Consider the following 20606-nt stretch of genomic DNA (forward strand, 5'->3'; position numbering starts at 1 on the left):
ATAAAACAAGTAATGCTATCTAAGACTGCAATGTACCCAGTATCTGCAACAAATAAGAAGACAAACACTGCAGGTCCCAGCTTATAACCCATTGTATATAAAGACTATATTTATTCCCTCCTCCCCCCCCCCTATCCATGAAACAGATGTTTTGCTGTAATGTATCAGTTTACATCTTAATGCTGACAAACAGTGCTTAATTAAAACACACATTATCATGGTTAAACAGAAGATTACTGGTCCAATACCACCACCTAGTGAAAGATCTAACCTCCTTTAATGTGCTTTGCTTTTAAAGTTAGAATATAAAATAGGGAATGGTAAAGAATTGACCAGAGCATTTCAAATCACAGTTGGTAAATGTTTCCAAATTGCCTATACCCCGTTAAAAATACCCAATGGTATAAAAAGTCACAGTGTAAACTAGAGTATAATCTATAGTTGTGTGCAACAATTGCTTACAAAGTCCTAATCAGTCCTGGTTTTTTTTTTTCCGGCATCAACGGTTAGGTAGACTAGATAATTCTGACAGTTTATCTATTTTTGTATGTTGCAATTTTTCTTTGTAAGCGATTGTTGCACACAACTATAGATTATACTCTAGCTTACACTGTGACTTTTTATACCATTAGGTATTTTTAACGGGGTATAGATTTCTAATACCCATAATTTGTTCATCGTTTGTACACAGAAACTTTCACCACACATCGTTTTTGTTATAAGTCTTTATGAATAAATTTTTTTTATTTTATTAATCCGGTACTATGTCTGGTAGTGAATAGTCCGCTATCTTTGAGATTTCTAAGTAAGTCATGATTTTTTTACTTTAATTCCAGACTGTGTAGGTACGCTACCCCCCTCTTTTTGATATGGTCTATTCTGGGGTTACCCCCCCTGTTTCTTTAGTGTACCTAATTTTTGGCTCTATTTTCGCTTTTCAAATTGCCTATACTTTGCAATTCTTTTGTGAATTCCTTAACATTCATGGTTTAGTGAAAAACACCGTAAACATATGTCATTCAAAAAGTGATGTATTACACGGAACACGTGTCAGTCTGAATGTTTGTTTTCCAAATTCTATGGACATATATAGGTTTTTGTTCATTGGGTAACCACAAAAAATTATTAATGTGCCTCTTGGTGTGTGTGATAACATGAAGCTGTGAATAAACAAAGGACAAATCCCATCACTAGTGTAGAACACATCTCTAAATGTGCTATCCCTAGTCCAAGTAATTGAACATTCACTGCCACTTTACGAATCCTACAATTCATAATGCTTTTATATATTAAGAGACCACAAGAAAAAGCTACCTATTTTACATGTGCATTAGTATTTTTATAAATTACTAACAGTTCACACAAATTACTCCCTGAGCACACTCATGTGTTTTAAATAAAGGGCAGGGAATAAAAACCACAACACACAATGTATACAGAAGCAAAGCAATACAATTAGAATGTATTAGGCCATTTATGGGGGGTTATAAAAAAAAAAAAATAATCACTGCCATCTGGTCCATGCAGGGCTTTCAAACACAGCACCGTGAGTGTGATCAGGCTGATGAGCCGATTTTCTAATGCTCTCCAGGTCTGGACTGGCCCACTGGAAATTCACAGGTGACTGAGTTATGGGAGGTCAAAGCCACCAGGTTATGACTGACTGATGAGTATGTGTCATGTAGAGATCATGGCAAGAAGTTTTGGGTCAAGATTATACACTGGTGAAAATGGTCAAAGGAAGCAGACAGATTGCTGGGACAACTCAAGCAGCCTCCATCTGTCAAATTTATATAATCTGCGCAGTGTGGGTAGAACAATCCGTTGCTTTCCTCCAACCATAGTAAATATTGCACATACATCTTAACATATTGCAAACAAAGCTTGCAGAATGTAAGGTGCAAAGGTTAACATGGATTGCAGTACCAGAGCATCAGAAACCGGAAAAAAAAAAAAAAATCCAGGTTTTGTTTAACAACTCCAAAATAGGTCTGTGACCATAACTGGGTGTGCAAAGCCAACAGACCCTTTACACCATAACCTACTTATACTATGAGCTCTCATGCAGATGATGATAGCAGTGTCGCTTTACAAAACATGTTATGACACAGAGTTACAGGCCATAACTGGTCCTTAAGTTACTGGACACATTTATAGCTATTCGTTAAAAATTCTATTTCAAGTGATAGAACAAATATATAAAAACTACTAATAAGCAAACAATACAGTGCTCCAAGCTTGAGCTAAGGCTGCCACTGGAGGGCAGCAAATATTTATATTTTATTTAACAATTACTACATTTATGAGCCCTTGCTTTCTCTGCCAGCAGCAAATACATTTGAGAAGTGTTCATTTTATTAGTGCCTTGGGAGCAGTAAAAATGAATAAGAAAGGGACAAAATAAATGGGACTTACTTCTTTAGCTTTGCTCGCTATTGCAATGGTGCCATCCTTATTATATTTTATTGGTGCTCCCCCTTCTTGGATTAATGTGCCGTAACCTGTGGGTGTAAAAAATGCTGGAATCCCAGCTCCACCTGCTCGAATTCTCTCTGCAAGCGTTCCCTGGTGGAAAAAAATAAAAACAGAACACTTTATAAGAACTGGTTATTGCACTTAGACAAGGCAGCAAATCTAATTCAATAAAATGTTACATTGTACCTAGGGGATCCTCTGACGTTCCAGCAATTGGACTTTAATAGAGAAAGGTAACTTTCCAAGAGTTTTCATAGGTTTACATCGCCTCTATATTAAACAAATGTGTTTGTGTAGAAATTCAGTATGTAAGAAGCACCATGGGCTAACAATTATACTGTAGAACAGGGTCAGCAACCTATGGCACACAGGGTGCCATTGCATGTCACAAGAGTCTGCAGATCCAAATGGAAAGATTAAAACATCCCTCCAGCTGGCCCAAAGTGCCCCAGTGTCTCGACTGCCTATGGTGTCCAGTGGGTTTGCGATCTGGCACTTCAAGTCAGGTCATTTCCACAACATTCATATAACACAAGTAGCCATCATATACAACATCACAGATAGCCCCTCATGCCACACACACACACATACCACAGAGACAAATACTGTAAGCAACCTACCTACACACCACACACAAAATCCCACACAGCCCACACACATGCATTCACAGCACAATCAGCTGGTACCCAACGTAAAAGTTTTACTAAAAGATTGCCTATCACTACTCAAACAAATGGCTACCAAATTGCTCAAGACTTGGTACCATAATTGCAAAAAATGGTAACCAACAAAAATGCAGAGTGTTTAAAAGAAACACTTCAAGCACCATAACCACAACAATACACTATCGGTTATGGCACCAGGAGCGTCCTGGCACCGATCCATTGCCCCCACAATGAAAGTACTCAAACAATTTGACAACAGTTATGTCAGGTGATGTCACTTCTTCCACCAAGAGCCAGAAGCTCCATAGCTCTTCTAAGCTAAACCATGGCATGTAGGGCCAGCTCAGAGAGCCACCGGGCTTGGCTTAGAGAGAGTTTCCAGCTCTCAGAGGAGGTGACCGTCAGTCCCTAGGGAAGTTGTCAGTTAGATAGCAGAACAGTTTGATGATCTATATGGGGGATGCAAGGGCAGTGTGCTGTAGTGTTTATGGTGCTTGGAGTGTTGCTTTAATAGCATTAAAAAAAAAAAAAACATGTTAGCCGATTTATTTTTGTGTTCAAAACTGAAGTTCTCAACAGGAGCTTAGGGAATATTATAGAGATCTTTCTGAATTTTGTACCAAGTGAAGTCACTTTTTATTTATGTGCAGTAATGATTAAATGAGAAACGTACAGAAAACTCTTAACGATGTCTGCCAGCACAGTTCATTACCTGCGGTACAAGCTCCACTTCTAGCTCTCCTTGAAGATACTGCCTTTCAAATTCAGCATTCTCTCCCACGTACGAAGAGACCATTCGCTTTATTTGATTTGTCTTAAGCAGGAGACCCAAGCCAAAGTTATCAACGCTGCAAAGTGCAAAACATTAAACATCTTATTTTTGTTTTTTCAAGGATATGTGGTTTATTAAAATCTGGCAGTGGTTTACAAAGTATTTAGGTCAGACCACAGCAGCATTTCAGGGACATCCCTTGCACAGTTTTGTGATCGGGGTTGTGCACAGTGTTTGCCCACTAACTTGCAGTGTGTGCATGCCATGTGAAAGTTTGTAAGGCCAAGGCAGAGTGTAAATTCCTCCATTGAGTGAAAATAGGCTGCTCCTTGAGCAATAAGCACAAAGGAATGGGGTTTAAAGGGTACCTACATTTCTGAAAATATCAATATTATATTGAAAATAATTTTCTGAAAAGGTTACCTTATAGTGAAGTGACTATTGTCCACCCCCTTTGATTAGTAAAATTAAGTTAAATGAAGACAAATTAGTTTATTTCCAGTGTCGGGACTCCACTGCAGTATCCAGCTCCTCCAATGGTGATGTCCGCATCCAGGTTGACATCACCCACAATCTAATCCAATCCGTTGGATGGATTGGAAATGCGCATGAGCAGCCAAACAACGCACTCCTCCAATCAAATGCTGCCATCAACAGCATTTGATTCCGGGACAGAGTTTCACTTGTTTCTGGATGAGAAAGTTTGACAGCCACTTTAGACATATTTAACTCTGCAATGTATATATTGTAGTTTCTACAAAACTGCAATATTTTATATTGCAGGGTAAAATGACAAAGCCACTGCACCCAGACCACTTCATTAAGATGAAGTATTTATGGTGACTTTAGTGATCCTTAAATGTGAACATGCCAAGAAGGTCACGTTGCCATAACTCCATTAAAACAACGATTGGGCATAATACAGCTCTTTAGCCTAAAATACCCCTGCCTTCTCTGTTGTACTTCGCCCCATACTAAAATACCCCTGCCTTCTTGGTGGTTCCTGAACAGAGCTGTGTGATATCACAGCTCAATAGATCACGTTTTGTCCCTCCTCCTTTCTAGGCAGTGTTTAGCAAATGGCACGGCTGCATTACGCCCCCCCAAAAAAAAAAATCATATGACAATTTCTCTTGTTGATGAACATTACAACTATTTTAAATATGTAAAGAACAAGACATCAGCATTAAGGAGAAAGCCAGGCAGAATTTGGGCACAGGCTAAGCAATAGCCTGACGCACGGCTTCATATATTAGTGTGTGCCAATGAAGGTAGCGCAATCCACAGGCTTTCATAAATGAAGACCATATTAAGGCCTGCACCAAGCAGACTCAGTTTCCTTTCCGTATGCCTCTTCTATCTTAATGATCATAATCACTCCATTGCTACTTACTTGCTTTTAGTTATATATTTTTATTTTCTTGTACCAGATCTCAATGCCTGTGTGCCTCCACTTTGTTCTCCTCTGTTCAAAATGTCTGCAGTTTGCCCGTTTGTGGGATCCTTTTAACTGATTGAGTAGCTTAGCAACTAAAAGGGAACTGACAAAAATCAAACTCCCCATGCCAAAAAGTAGTCCTTACTATTTCTTACACAGAGCAAAAATGTAAAAAAAATTTTTAAAAAAGTTGTAATGCTGTTTTAAGGAATAGTTTAGTTTAAAGGTTGCTGTTTTTTTTTGTTTTGTTTTGATACTACATTATGAGCCATCCGAGTAAGGTTTTTAAAATATTTTTTTTACTCTAACTTTGTATTTAAGTTAGGAGTCTCCTAGTACCCATTTAAGACTATGTTGGATGTAAAAACAGTTGCATAATGCAATGTGGAATCTGAATGTTATGCTATGAAGCAGGGGCACCAGTTGTATTTCATTCTAGGGAGCAATATAATCAGTTTTGTATTTATTTATTTTTTAACGATATGCCATTTTATTAGAAGCCTTGTGCAATTCCATGCAAGATGCCAATATCAAAGTTTAAACCCATAAACTGGAACAAAGGCAAATCCCATGTACAGAGTAACCATTGACATGAGAATACTTGGCACAGCACGCACAGTCTGTATTATCAAATGTCTCCGTTACTGCTACAAAAATGCTAAATCCAATACATGGCTGGATTAAGCTTTAACCTTTATTTGCTGAGGTGCCGGTAACAGACCACTTTTAAAGCATGCCACACATGTCATTTTCCATCATTACCTCGTCCCCTTTTCAGTCACAGATTATAGAATATAAACATATATACACACAGACACACACCCCAAGCAATCATGAACATGGTAAGGCCGATGACTTATTTACTTCTTATGTAAAAGGATGGGCTGACTTTTTTTTATAAGGACTATTAAATTAAGGTATTCTGAATAAGAGGATTTCACAAACCCAACAATGGTTATAAACAAAGAATAACTTTCCAGAATATATTTTAGCTGATGACACAATGTCTGACAACAGCTTCAAAAACAAGTTGATACATTTGTGGCACACTAATGCCTACATGGAAAAAAACAAAGCCTGGCCAGTAAACAGGGTTCTCTTTAAGTGGGATTTTGAAGCAATGGGTGATTAAAGTCTAGGTAGACACAAAAATCTTAAAAGATACACCGAGGAACTCACCATACCCCACTTTAGAATACAACATCAACCAGTGGTGATATGCAACTATAAGGCCTCATTAATACACGCTATTGATTTTCTTTGCTAAACAGTCAGTTTATTTATTACCAACAAACCTCTAGATTGTTGTCCCCTGTAAAGAGTACCTGATGGCTCACACAGTTTATAAAACGCCAGGATGCAACTGTAGACTAATAAACACTGCTAAAATATGCACTGATCCAGTGTTGAAACAAATTTTCTCCTCTCACCCCACTGCTCTTTTAAAACCCTGCCCACCCCCCATTCCCTCTCTTTCCCATCATTTGAAATTCATTCAATTCGCCTTTTCAGCTAACATTGCCGTTATCTATCGTCCCCCTGGTTCCCCTCTCCTCTTCCTTGACCACTTTGCTGCCTGGCTACCCTACTTCCTCTCTTCTAACATTCGATCCCTAATTCTTGGAGACTCTATAAATGGCAATAATAATAATAATAATAATAATAATTAATTACTATAGCCTGGATTAAATTAGATATGTTCAGGCCTCTTGTTGATGCTTATTTCCCCACTTACTAAAGCTTTGTTTTGTTTACCCACGGTCACCATAATGGGGGTACAGCCGATATTCGATTAAGGTGTCCGGTTGGTAACACATAAAATGTCTTCCCTAACTGGGCTAGGCCTGTTACAGAATCATGTGGAGTGTACCATTCTCTTCCTATACAGAAGTACTAGGAGTAAGTAATAGAATATCCCTTCCTCCTTGCACATAGTGGAAACTGGAAGAAGGGCCGCCCACAACTTGTAGCACAGCTCCGCCCCGCTGAACCCCAGGGAAGTCACACTCTGCTGGAAAAAGTTAAGAATAATGAAGGTGGACGCAACCAGCTATATGTAAATATATTTGTGTGAGTGTGTGTTGGTATGTGCGTTGCACAGTGTACCTGTGTATGTGCGGAAGGGTGTACAAGTATATGCTTGTGTGTCTAGCAGTGCGCATCCGGAAGTGTGTAATTATGAGAATATATATATATATATATATATATATATATATATATATTTGTGTTAGGTGCTTATGATAGTACAGTGTGAAATACCATAAATAAATGTAGGATAATAAAAAGTATGTGGACGCTGCTCCTATACGAAAGGAGTGCCCTGAGTAGTTGGCTGCGTTGAGGCCCAGTTGTGTGAGCAAGGACCTAACGTGGGTCATGAAGGTTGTAGTGGTGAGTACTGAACCTTGTAGCTGTAGTAATGGTTTTGAGGGCAGTAAGTAATGATGCTGTATGTATGCATGCATCAAGAACCCTGACGGGACACCATCTATTGTGCGTGGGATAGTACGGAATGTTTACGGGCATGTGCTGACTGGTTTTGGAGTGAGGTGAAGTCAGGATGGAATGATCGATATGTTTTGTCAGGTGGGAATAGAGGAGGAAAGGAGTAGTTTGGGTCGTGGTGGTTGTAGTAAACGCTCTAGGTCTTAGAAATCCATAGAAATCTATCTGTTTTGATGATAGAATTTGTATTGGTGTCAAATGGTTTTAAGTCAAGCAGGTTAGACAAAGATATGGTTATCTATGGGTAGCCTCTGGGCTGTATGTGTGGGTTCTGATTTCTGAATACCTCTGAGTATGGTCTTAATCTGGAGAGAGGCCATGAAACTGTTGTTATTTGGGTGTAAGATTAGCATATGGTGTTGAATGCCAGTGAGATGGAGTTTGATGGTGTTATATGACATTTTAAGTTTAAGGTGGCAAAAAGAAGCAAATCCCAAAAAAGATGTCATAACGAATGGTTGCATGATGTTATGTTCCAGAAGGAATCTTTTGAAAAGTGTGAAAGCCCTGTTGTATGTTTTGTGTGTATTGTTTGATATTGCCAATTGGGACAATGTCCTGCTGTGCTGCATGATGGTTTCTAGCCCAGTATGAGTTGTTGAAATGTTGGAGTGATGGTGGCTATGGGCGCAGCTGACGGGAGTGCTTGATGAAACGCCTGAAATTTGAAGCGAGATAAATTGTCAGCAGCTGTGTTACATACACCTGGAACACGGAAACAACATAGGAAAAAATTATGACAAGCTGCCAACCAAGTGAGTTTCCTCAGAAATCTCATGATCGTAAGGGATTTGGAACGACCTTTGTTGATGATGTGACAGGTTGCCTGGTTGTCTGAGTAACAACGCACAGGCATATTAGCCCATAAATGACCCCATGCTACGGCAGCCGCCACAATGGGATAGATCTCAAAAAGAGCTGAGGTAGTGGAAAAACCTTCAAAATCCTGCAATGCTGAAGGCCAGCTGCCCCAAAGCTATTCGTTCCCAAAAATTGCTGCAAAACCTGTGGTAGATGCCGCATCTGACCAAATGGTAGGAGATGAGTCAGTCAATTGAGGGAGGAACATACTGTTACCATTCCAAGTGGTTAAAAATATCTTCCACATGTTTAGATCTGCCGTAGCTTGGGTATCTAAGGACAACCTGTGCGTGTCATGTAGGAAAAGTGGGAAAAGATGCAATAGTCGTGATATAAAGGAGCGGCCTTGAGGCATGATGCGCATAGCAAAATTTGTGATCCCAGCAGGGACTGTAGCTCTTTGCGGTTGCAAGTACCGAGCTGAAGGTAGCTGTTTATGTAAGTGAGAATATTCTCTATCTTGTCGTGTGGTAGGCTCGCTTGCATTGTGGCTGAGTCTAATTGGATACCCAGAAAAGTGATAACCGTGTCTGGCCCCTCTGTTTCTTAGGGGAGATAGGTACACCTAGTTGCTCAAATAGCTTAGTGGTAGCTTTGAGACTAGTAGGAGGGGAAGTATTCTCCTCGACCAGTAGGAAATCGTCCAGGTAATGTAATACCGTAGGGCATCTGGCTATGTTCAACAGTAACCAGCACAATGCTTCGGCAAATGTGTTGAAAATAGCTGGGCTACTTTTGGACCCAAAAGTTAAACGGGAGAAAAAGTAGTAGTTCCCGGACCATTTGATGCCATGCAGGTACCACGGTGTGGGGTGGATTGGTAGTAACTTAAAGGAGTTAGTAATGTCGGTCTTACTAAGCCAGGCTCCAACCCCTGCTTGTATGATAGCGGTAATGGCGTGATCTATAGTGGTGTATTGCAGGGAGAATTCCTCAGAGGGTATGAGTGAGTTAAGACTGGGGTTGGCCGATGAATGGGGTGCTGATAAATCAATAAGGAGTCTCTGTTTTAGGGAAGATTTCCCTGTGACAACACCAATGGGGTTAGTGCGCCATTCTATGAGTGGAGGAGTTTTGAAAGGCCCCAATACGAAGCCCTCAGCCACTTCTTGGGCTATGAGGGTGTCAACCGCTGTGGGGTTGTGCTGTGCGGATTGTAGATTAGGGCATTACAGAGTTTCGGCTGGTATGTGTAGGATACCTGTGTGGAAGCCTTCTGTTAAACCAGAGATAAGAAAGTCTTAGGTGTCTAGATGGGTGCTGAGACATAAATGCAGTAAATACTGGCATATTAATGGACGTTAGGTAAGGCTTGGAATACATTTTATTTGGACACATGGTCTTTGCATGTGCCCTAAAACATTTTGAACAGATATGCATGTGCATACAAGGGCAATGAAACAGTTGGCCTCAACAGAAAATGCAGCAGTAATTTATAAAAAAAAAATTATACTATACTATTTAAAAATTTACTTCCACACAGGGCCGGCCTTAGGGGTGTGCGAGCTGTGCGGCCGCACAGGGCGCCATGGTGCAGGGGGCGCCATGCGGCCGCATAGCTCACACGGCATGTCTGTTAGCCGCAATGCTAACAAGACATTTGCTTTGGGCGGCATTTTCCAGGGGGCGGCAAAAAAAGCCGCCCCCAAATGCCCAAGGCAAATGTCTTGTTAGCCTTGCGGCTAACAGACATGCCGGGCTGCTGGGCGGTCGGGCGGCGCTGGCGGGCGGCTGGCGAGGGAGCACTTCCTCTGAGCTGTATGCTCAGCTCCCTCGCGCGCCGCACAGTGAGGCTGGGAGGCGGAGCCGGAATATGACGTCATATTCCGGCTCCCAGCCTCACTCTGCGGCGCGCGAGGGAGCTAAACAAACAGCTCAGAGGAAGTGCTCCCTCGCCAGCCGCCCGCCAGCGCCGCCCGCCCAGCCCAGCAGCCACTGGACCACCAGGGAGGAAGAGACCCCCCCCCCCCCCCCAGCATTCCCAAAGGTAAGGAGGCTGGGGGGGGGGGGGGTGTCTAAATAAATGTTAAAAAATGTGTTAATGTGGGTGAGTGCGTGTGTGCGACTGTCTGCGCGCGCGACTGTCTGCGCGCGCGACTGTCTGCGCGCGCGACTGTCTGCGCGCGCGACTGTCTGCGCGCGCGACTGTCTGCGCGCGCGACTGTCTGCGCGCGCGACTGTCTGCGCGCGCGACAGGGTGTGTGACAGGGTGTGTGGGAAGGGGTAAGGAGTGGGGGAGGGGGGGGACGGGAAGGGGGGGCGCTGTGAAGATTTTTTGCACAGGGCGCCCAAATGCCTAAGGCCGGCCCTGCTTCCACAGGTCAGCTTTCCAAGCTGTACTTAATACCACAATTCCCTAATACGCAAGAATACAATCCTTCATTACTACCAGTTTCCAGCATAAAAATACAGACATTATACAATAGTGCCACCATATGAAAAAAAAAAAAGTCAACACACAACCCATAACCCCATACTAAATAAATTCTATTCCGTAAAAACACTGTACCTGTGCAATAAGTGTACCAACTACCATACAGTTAATACACTAGTGCAAATAAATACCCATTCCTAATATATCTTAATTATGGGACATAAAAGTACTTAAAGGGACACTGTAAGCACCCAGACCACTTCAGATCATTGAAGTGGTCTGGGTGATGTGTCCCTATTGCACTTAGTGCTGCAATGTTAAACAATGCAGTTCCAGAGGGCGCTTCCAGAATCGAAATGGACCTTTGGTCCGTTATCTGACACTGGACGTCCTCACGCTCTGCACAAGGATCTCCAGTATCAGATTTTCCCTATCGGAAAGCATTGAATAATGCTTTCCTATGGGGAAATGCTAATGCGAGAATGCCTATTGTCGCACATGCGCATTAAGTCTCCCCCGCCGGTTTAAGTCGGCATGGAGGAGCAAGTACGGAGCCTGACCTTGCTATGAGGGACATCGGCGCTGGATTCAGGTAATCCCTTCAGCCCCGCGGGAGGGGTGCACCTTTTAAACCAATAGTGCCAGGAAACAGCTGTTTCCTGGCACTATAGGTTCCTTTTAATGTGAATCCAAAGCCACATGCATAAGTGCAAAGCATAAGAACATGGCCCATATACATAAAGTGCAAAGAAAGTGCACATATGGCAAGGGCAAAATGTAAGCACAATATGTGCAAATAATAAAGTATTTAACCATGAAAGGTACATTCAGATTACTCTGGTTTTCAAGTACGTCCTGGGGGTGTTACCATAGCCCAACATCCAGGGGTTGTTACTATTACCCAATTTAATGGTACTCATTTTATCTGCCTCAGAAGGATGAAGGGCTGAAGGATGAAATACAAAAATGTGAACACATAAATGTGCAAAATACATAATGCATATAAAAAAAAGTGCAAATTTGTGCAAATAATGATGTGCATAAAAGTGCAAAATGCAATCACAACGATCATGTTCATAAGTGCAAATGTGAGCACAGCAATATGTGCACAATGCCACATAGATGAAGTGTAATTATATATTAAAATATATATGTGTGTGCCTTCCCAGTGGTTATGTAAAGGTCCCTAATAATTTTGATGGCGATCGTGCCTCTACTAACAATGTGTCTCTTTTTACGCAACAAAGCCTGAGGTGCACACTGCAACTTACAGCCAAAACATCCTAATGACCTATATGGGGATCTGGCATGACGTATACTGATAAAAATTAAGCCTGGCCAAAATGCTCTAACTCTTTGTAATTATGTGTGTGAATATGTACTGTATATATTTAAACTTTATTTGCACCCATTGATCAAGTCATACCCTTGTAGATGGATTTGAGGGGAAAACGGGTGCATCTTGGGTTTTTTCCCCATGCAGGGACAATTATAAAAACACTTTATTTTTGCAATTAGGCAAAAGAAAACTGACTAGGTTACTATGAGCAGCTGTTGTACATGCATGTCACATGTTCCAAGGATAGAACAGTGGCTATATATTGCACAGATTAGATTACCTCGCTTCCAATCACTTATCTTCTCTCTTATCATGCATATTAGCCAACTGAATCTACCAAAAACCTTATTCAAACAGAGAATAAAAAAATAAAAAATAAAGTACTGCAAAAAGATATTTTGTTAAAGAAAGATGAAAAATAAATAGAAAGTTTTTCATGAGCTCAGAAACAGCATGAATCCATAATAAAATATTGAAAGATCTCCACTGCTGTGTGACTTTATACTGCTGCTAAACCCTCCCAGGTATATGCGGTGAGGAAGAGACAGTCCAGGTTTACAAAGAGGGCAAGTTTCTGGGAAACTGCCAGTCTCTATACAAAATGACATTGCATGATTAGGTTTTGCTTATATTATTAAAAAGTAAGTTACATTCTATGTCTTAACATTCTTTCAATAATATAGCAGACTTCCTAAGAGTCTCGATTTTGGGGGCCTCGTTTGCGGTTTCGATTTTGGTCCCTGATGTTCCCAACTGTCCTCGGCAGCACAAGTGCATCATTAGACACCTCTAATTTTCCATTTTTGTTGAAAAAGGTTATACAAAGAATGAAAGAACTTTGTGTTCAGAAATAGGGAGGGGAGGTTAGAACAGTATGTAGACAGTGCAGTCTAGATCAGCAAACTAAAAGCACAGTCCCACTCATCCCAGCCCCTATAACAACTTCATCTCAATTAGAGAAACACTATAGTCACCAAAAACACTACAGCTTAATGTAGTGGTTGTGGTGTCTATAGTCTGTCCCTGCCGTTTTATCACTGTGTATGCAAAAAGGCATTCAGGAAAGCTTATGGCCTCCCAGAGTAACCTCTACCTCACATACCTGTCTCTTGCTCTCTCCTAAAGGGCAGCACTCTACTCTCTCCTCCAGCTCTGCCTCACTCACCCTTTTTGATTGCTATTTCCTGTCCTATTGTGTTTTACACCCTACCTCCTATAGACTGTAAGCTCGTTTGAGCAGGGTCCTCTTCAAACTATCGTTCCTGTAAGTTTTTTGTTATTGTCCTATTTATAGTTAAATCCCCCCTCTTATAGTATTGTAAAGCGCTACGGAATCTGTTGGCACTATATAAATGGCGATAAAATTAATAATAATGCCTAGAAACAACTCTAGTGACTGTCAATCTGGCAGCTGCATGAGGAACTTCCTGACACCATAACCACCACAGCACACTGCAATAGTTATAGTGCTTAGTATATTCCTTTACATTTATTTTCCAGTAAGTGACAAGCTTTTAGCCTGGTGTGGTGTAGTTGTTAAATGGGGGAAGTCTACAAATAGACAGCTGTTGGAGCATGCTTTTTAAAAATAAGTAAATACTTTTTTTTTTTTTTTATGCAAGGGGAAAGTGCAGTGCAAGCTCTTTAAAGTGTAATCAATTGGCAGAAAGTTAAACATATCATGGAGGGATTCTACCATAAGCAAGCATATTTATAAACCTTACTGAAAAATAAAGAAATAAACCCAAACAACTCCTAATTTGCTCATTATCATCTAAACAAATTACAAATCTCTCTTATTTCTTGATTACAGTGAATTTCGTACTTATCTATTCATTTATCTCGTACTATGGCTGCCTAGAGCTACCTCATTAAGATATGATGTACAGAACACTGGTAAATTATTAATCAAATTATGGTATAGGTCAACTACTGCTTGTGCTGAAACAGTCAAAGGACAGTTATACTTGTCTGAAATGCAGACTAATTGTGTTTTAGTTTTAGAGGGCCCGCAGTCTCTTGAAAAGGGGCTACTGCCAAAGGTCTTCTGTAAGCCCTATGGATTACAAACAGTTAATACACTTCTTGTACCTCCCTTCTACAAACTGCTATTTGTGCAAGTTCAAATGTATGAACGAATATAAACGTATACACTATATCTACTCCACTTCTACACCGTTTCTCTGCTAAAATATGACCTGTTACAGCTATATAAATAAAAGTCTTCTACATTTATGTACAGAAGTATTTTCTATACACTCTACCCATTACTCCTGTACTTACCCAGCATTGTTGCTGACAGCTGTGATTCCGTTGATGCCAGTTTTAAGAAGCCCAGCAATAAGGTTTTCTGGAATGCCACACAAACCAAATCCTAGAAGATAAAATACACAATAACCTTCAATAATGACCCACTGTACATGCCAACAGCACACCTACAGCTGCTGTAGTTGCGGCAATTATTCCTCTCGCAAGCATGTAATTTGACAGGACTTCATGCTAACACCAGTGCAGAAACTTCTTAGGAGAGAAGGGCAGCCTGCTTGGGGGAAGTGTTACCACCCAAAACGAATTAAGTTGGATGGAGCTGGACACAGGAGACAGAGGGTGACGCTTGTACGATGGCAGTGCAAGATATGCTGGATTGGTGCTAAGTAATGGATAAACACCAGGATATCCTTTTATATAAAGTAAATGGTTCATAACCTTTCACTTTAAAAAGAGACTCTGTCCCCCACTATCACACTACAAGTATGCATACAAATTTAGTTAATACATTTTCCTGGTACAAAATCAATAACAATGTGATACATATACGCTATAGTTACCTGCCATTGCCTGTAAGGCAAATGACACGGGGGGGGGGGGGGGGCGGGGGAATTAAAATATTTAGAAACATGTTTGTTTTGTTAGCTGGTCGTGCATAATACACACAGGGGGCATCCACGAAGAAGAGTCAGTTGATAATGTATTTCTGTATCTTACTAAGTGTGATAGTATTAAAAAGATGCATGTCACACATAGCAACAAACTTAAAATTATAATTACAGAATTCTAGATTTATTCTGTTCATTAACTCACAGGGGTTATCATATTCTTAGATCACAGCAGCACAATTTGCCTTAGAAGTACAGCAGTAACAGACAACATAACATATTGCATCTGTTTAGTGAATAGAGAGGTGATCACTGCCCAGTGTTAAATATCAAGACACTACAGAACCAGAATGGATTGCAGGTTGAGGTCATCCTTGGTACAGTAGCTGGTACTAAACCAATATGCTTATGGACTCCCAGAATAACTTATCTACACTTTTCCATGTCAGCCTCTTGCTCTCCTAAAGAGCCACACTCCACCTTGTTTGGTGGCTGCCACCCTTGCGGTCCTGTTGTGACTTTGCACCCCACCTCCCCTAGACTGTAAGCTCGTTTTAGCAGGGCCCTCATCTACCTATTGTTCCTGAGTCACTGTGTAATTGTCTCATTTATTGTAAAGCGCTGCGGAATATAAATTATAATAATACTGAGGATATTTTGGGCCATTTGCCCTCTCATTGACAGAGCCCTCCTAATATATAACTAGGGACATTGAAGCACACAGTATTTCTTATCATGCTATATGTCACTGCAGTATAGGCTGTGCTTAACCCCTTAAGGACCAAACTTCTGGAATAAAAGGGAATCATGACATGTCAGACATGTCATGTCATGTGTCCTTAAGGGGTTAAACACATGAGAGCTGAGTGATCTGTGCCATCCTAATGTAACTTACTGATCTGTTTTAGAACAGTTTGGCAACTCTTCTGCAACTGCCCGTGCTGCATCTGGTTTTCTCCAGCAAGAGAAGCCAGATGCTTCTACAGACAGACAAAGCATGGCCAATGCAAGCCCTCACTCATTGGCTGAGAGCATTTAGAATTGCCCTGCTTTGCTTTTAGGGAGAATCTTCGAAGATTAGTGACATCATCAAAATATCTCAGAATCCTACATATAGCTAAAATGTAAATTCCATAGAGTGTCGTAAAGAGGTTTTTGAATGACCGATACACATAATAAATGAGACGGGCAGGTTAAAAGGGATTCATCTTTATTCCTTAAAAACTGTTAAAATAAAAACTATTCTACTGCAGACAATTGATATGAAACAGTGTAAAATGACTGTACATTATTGACAGATTATAAAGGACAATGATATTTACCACCAACAAGTAGCGTTGATCCGTCTGGTATGTCTATTACCGCTTGCACTGGATCACTGTAGAATTTAGCGTAATGATTACTGCTGGTGGAAAAACTGCAAGCAGAGCCCTATGACAAAAGAATCAGCGAGTCAGTGTAAAGAGTTAAGTAGGAAGATTAGCAATGAGTCTCCATTACACACACACAATTACCCTTGTAAAGGTGACCTTATATTAACAGTTCTATGGTCACTGAGTTACAAGGAGCCTGTAAAGCACTCCAACATGCACACAAATAATAGCAAAACCCTGTGTTTTCAGAGGCTCTAATAGAGAAAAAAAAAAAAGCTTTCCTGGAGGGGTTTTTTTGTTTTTTTTAAATTGCTTTTATAGTCGTACTTCTAATAAACAAAACCGCTTCAACTCATTGGTTTATTCACTGAACTATTGCAAAATTTAGACCAAACAGAGGTCTTGATTAATATTTTTGGATAAGCTTTTCAAAATGATTTAATACATTTTGCAAAATGTTAAAAATCATATATTAATCCTTTATCCTGATGACAATTTGGGTTACAAATTGAAACATCGATCTCTTAACTGTGGAAAATAAAAGTTAAGTTTTCACTGTGATTTGGGGTGCTGGGAGATGACGTTACTCCGGTCCCAGCATCACTAAAAGGCGCACGAGAGTGCACAGCAAGAAGAGCTTAAATATTTCAGCCGACACACTGGACCATCATAAATTAAAAAAATAATAATTTGTGTGTGTCTTTAGGTCTGTCAATGTGTGTGTGTCTTTATAGGTAGCCAGTTGCCTTCTAAAACACTTGGAAAAGGGTTTTTACTCATCTTTTTCCCCCACACTGTGCCGGTTTCACAGTGGCCGGCTCCACCTCCATGGCTGAAATCATCGTTCTTGAAAATCTTAGCAAATACTTTCCAATAGGAAAGTATTGGGAGGTTATTGCACAAGCGCTGTGCTGCAGCAATCATCATCATCTCCTCGAAGATTTATTGCATCAATGCATCTCTATAAGGAGCATTCAGTGACTCCATGCAGAGTGTGGAGAGACTGGACATCTTCTAGAATAGGCAGTGTTTACAATCGCAAGTTGCATGGACAGGTCTTTGCACCAGAACCACTACATTATGCTGTAGTGATTCTGGTGACTATAGTGATATAGTGTCCCTTTAAGAGTTGTATTTTGCCATTCAAAAGAAAAAAAAATGCCTCCCAACTTTTAGCTGGTTCCTAGAATCCAAGCAAATGTGTTAAGCCCAGGACTAAGGAATTAACCTCTTTGGGTGTGTTCATTGAACTCCAAATCGTTGCTAATTTAAATTCAAATTGCAAAAAGAAGACTAAAATAAACAAGCTGTGACTTCACTAGAACATAGTTTTTTTTTTTTGTTCCAGATCAGTTATTTATTCCTGAATTCTGCCATTACCTGCATATCAAACAAACTTTAGCTAAAATAGGAGGTAAACTGCAAGTCCTATTATCTAAATGGGTACAGAGAAAATAAGTGGCTTTCTAGGATCCTACCCAGAGGGCATATTGGGGACGAATTGCTTCAGTACAATCGTTAAACAGTCACACAGTCTTTGATTTTAGAGTTCTAGGGACGACCGTTTAATCACAAGCATTAACCAAAGCCCAATTAGATATCAACCTCTCATCCTGCCACTTACAAAATGAGAATTCAAAGTGAATTTCAAATATACCGTCAAAATATCTCAACTGGAAAAATTCTGTTAGTCATCTGGGCTTTCAGTTTGGCTACCATAGTCTTCAAATTGGAAATCCTTTAGAATTCTCACTTTAGTAAATAACCCTGTTTAAAAACTTCTGGAATAAAAGGGAATCATGACATGTCAGACATGTCGTGTGTTCTTAAGGGGTTAAATCAGAACAGGGACACAGGCTGGGGGGATCATAATGCTTTGTGTCAACTTGATTTCGAGACACCAGGCTTTTCAAGGTCACAGTCACATTGTTTACATTGTACAGTACAAGCCAATCCATAGATACAGAAGGGTAAACAAAGGGTGTGTGAAGGGCAGGTTTTTATTCTGGAACGGCACTGTTTCAGAACCTGTCATACTAAAGTGACAAAGCGTGGAAGTGACAGCAGTCTCTGTTTCTGAGCAATATGTCACACACAGACCTGGCAGTCAGTACGCTCTAATGGAAACCAGACATCCAATATGTTTCTTAAAGCAGTGTTTACTTTTAATTAAAGAACTGGTAAACACTGAGGCAGTTTCACATGACTGTGCAGCAATCTAAGTCTTCCCAACTAACAATGCACTTAGCAGGGAGCCAGGAGCCCATTGCCAGGAATGTGGTGAACCCCTGCCAAGGAGCTGGAAATAGGCATAGTTGGTACATAGCTGGGCACACAAGCATATGAAGCACTTGCAGCATACCTTACTGTGTACCATCCAGGCTGCACCAGCACTCATCCTCTGGGTCCATTTTGCCTGCAAAGTGAGGCCTCTGACAGTGGAGAAGAATTTACAAGCAGACATCATGCAGCAGAGCAGGGCTTGCAGCTACTGGGATCACTGAGCTCAAATTAGGAAAGGCCGCTGCTACTGGAGGGGGGAGGTGTCTGTCTAATGGGAGGAGGGGAGATGCTGATAGGTTGCCACCCAGCAAGGCTGGGAATTTCTGGTGAAAGGAGTACTGATACAATGTTACAGTGCTGCTCTCTGTATTCCCACTGACAGCTAAACGAAGCTGATTGAAATAAGGAAATCTTTACAGCTAGAATATGTTGCTTTCTGTGTGTGTGTTTTGTTATGGTTTGATTTGGCCGTGCACAGTCAGGTGAGACATGTTATTCAATAACGTGGGAAGTGTTAGGAATTCAAAATGAATTTAAAGATTTAGGCTAAAACAGTCAATCATAGCATACCTTTTATGTAATTGTGAAACGCTTTCAAATCTTCCCCAAGCCTAGAGTCCTTTAAGAGATCCCTCTCTACATATCTCAAAACAGAACACACCTGATGTAAAATTTTGTATATATTGTGTATTAATATTGTTTCTGTGTTTTATTGTACCCTATTGTATCAATGCAATGTTTTGTGGACCTAGGACATACTTGAAAACGAGAGAAATCTCAATGTATTCTTTCTGGTAAAATATTTTATAAACAAATAATACCTCACTGAGAGAATGCTTCCTGTTCCATTATTTTGGCTGAAGTTTTTAAAATAACCATGTCATTTATTCGCTAAGCAACAAATTGTACTGAGAGACAACTATTTGGGGTGTATGTTGCTTAAAGGGACACTCCAGGCACCCAGACCACTTCTGCTCATTGGAGTGGTCTGGGTGCCAACTCCCACTACTCTTAACCCTGCAAGTGTAATTATTGCAGTTTTTCATAAACTGCAATAATTACCTTGCAGGGTTAACTCCACCTCTAGTGGCTGTCTGCTAGACAGCCACTAGAGGAAACTTCCTGGTCCATAGCACAGGAAACCTGCGCTAGAGCGTCGCTGGACGTCCTCACGCTGTGTGAGGTCCTCCAGCGTCGCTCAAAACCCCATAGGAAAGCATTGAAATGATTTTTCAATGCTTTCCTATGGGGAGACGTAATGCGCATGCGCGGCATTGCCGCGCATGCGCATTAGCTCTCCTCGGCAGGTGGGCGGGATCAGTCTCGCCCACCGGCCGACGCAATGGACAGGAGGAGAGTCGCGGAGGAGGAGACAGCGACGAGGGACATCGCCGCTGCCTCAGGTAAGTGACTGAAGGGGTTTTCACCCCTTCAGTAACCGGGTATTGGGGGGTGGGAGGGAGAGGGACCCTCCAGTGCCAGGAAAACAGATCGTTTTCCTGGCACTGGAGTTTCCCTTTAATTCCCAGCTGCTAGGCCACTTTACACCTGTCTGTGTGCAGAAGCCCTTAATATGAATTGGTGTTCGTTGCCATTATGGGATAAGAAGTGGCTCTCCCACATTCTGGAAACACATTAAGTGATA

The 20606-nt window shown here is 41.0% G+C and overlaps 1 protein-coding gene across 1 annotated transcript in view; it reads right to left on the minus strand.

Annotated features, from left to right (window-relative positions):
* The window catches only part of OXCT1 (3-oxoacid CoA-transferase 1), a 99125-nt gene extending 79915 nt beyond the window's left edge, over window positions 1–19210 (minus strand). Inside the window, exons 1-5 of the mRNA XM_063454007.1 lie at window positions 19041–19210; window positions 16628–16736; window positions 14713–14803; window positions 3853–3988; window positions 2416–2565 (exon numbers count right to left, since the gene is read on the minus strand). Coding sequence (XP_063310077.1) covers window positions 2416–2565; window positions 3853–3988; window positions 14713–14803; window positions 16628–16736; window positions 19041–19145 — 591 coding nt within the window. The 5' untranslated portion in view covers window positions 19146–19210. The remainder of the gene's footprint in view (window positions 1–2415; window positions 2566–3852; window positions 3989–14712; window positions 14804–16627; window positions 16737–19040) is intronic.
* Between the last annotated feature and the right edge of the window lie 1396 nt (window positions 19211–20606).

This window comes from Pelobates fuscus, chromosome 5 (genome assembly GCF_036172605.1).
Source record: "Pelobates fuscus isolate aPelFus1 chromosome 5, aPelFus1.pri, whole genome shotgun sequence".
Lineage (NCBI taxonomy): Eukaryota > Metazoa > Chordata > Amphibia > Anura > Pelobatidae > Pelobates > Pelobates fuscus.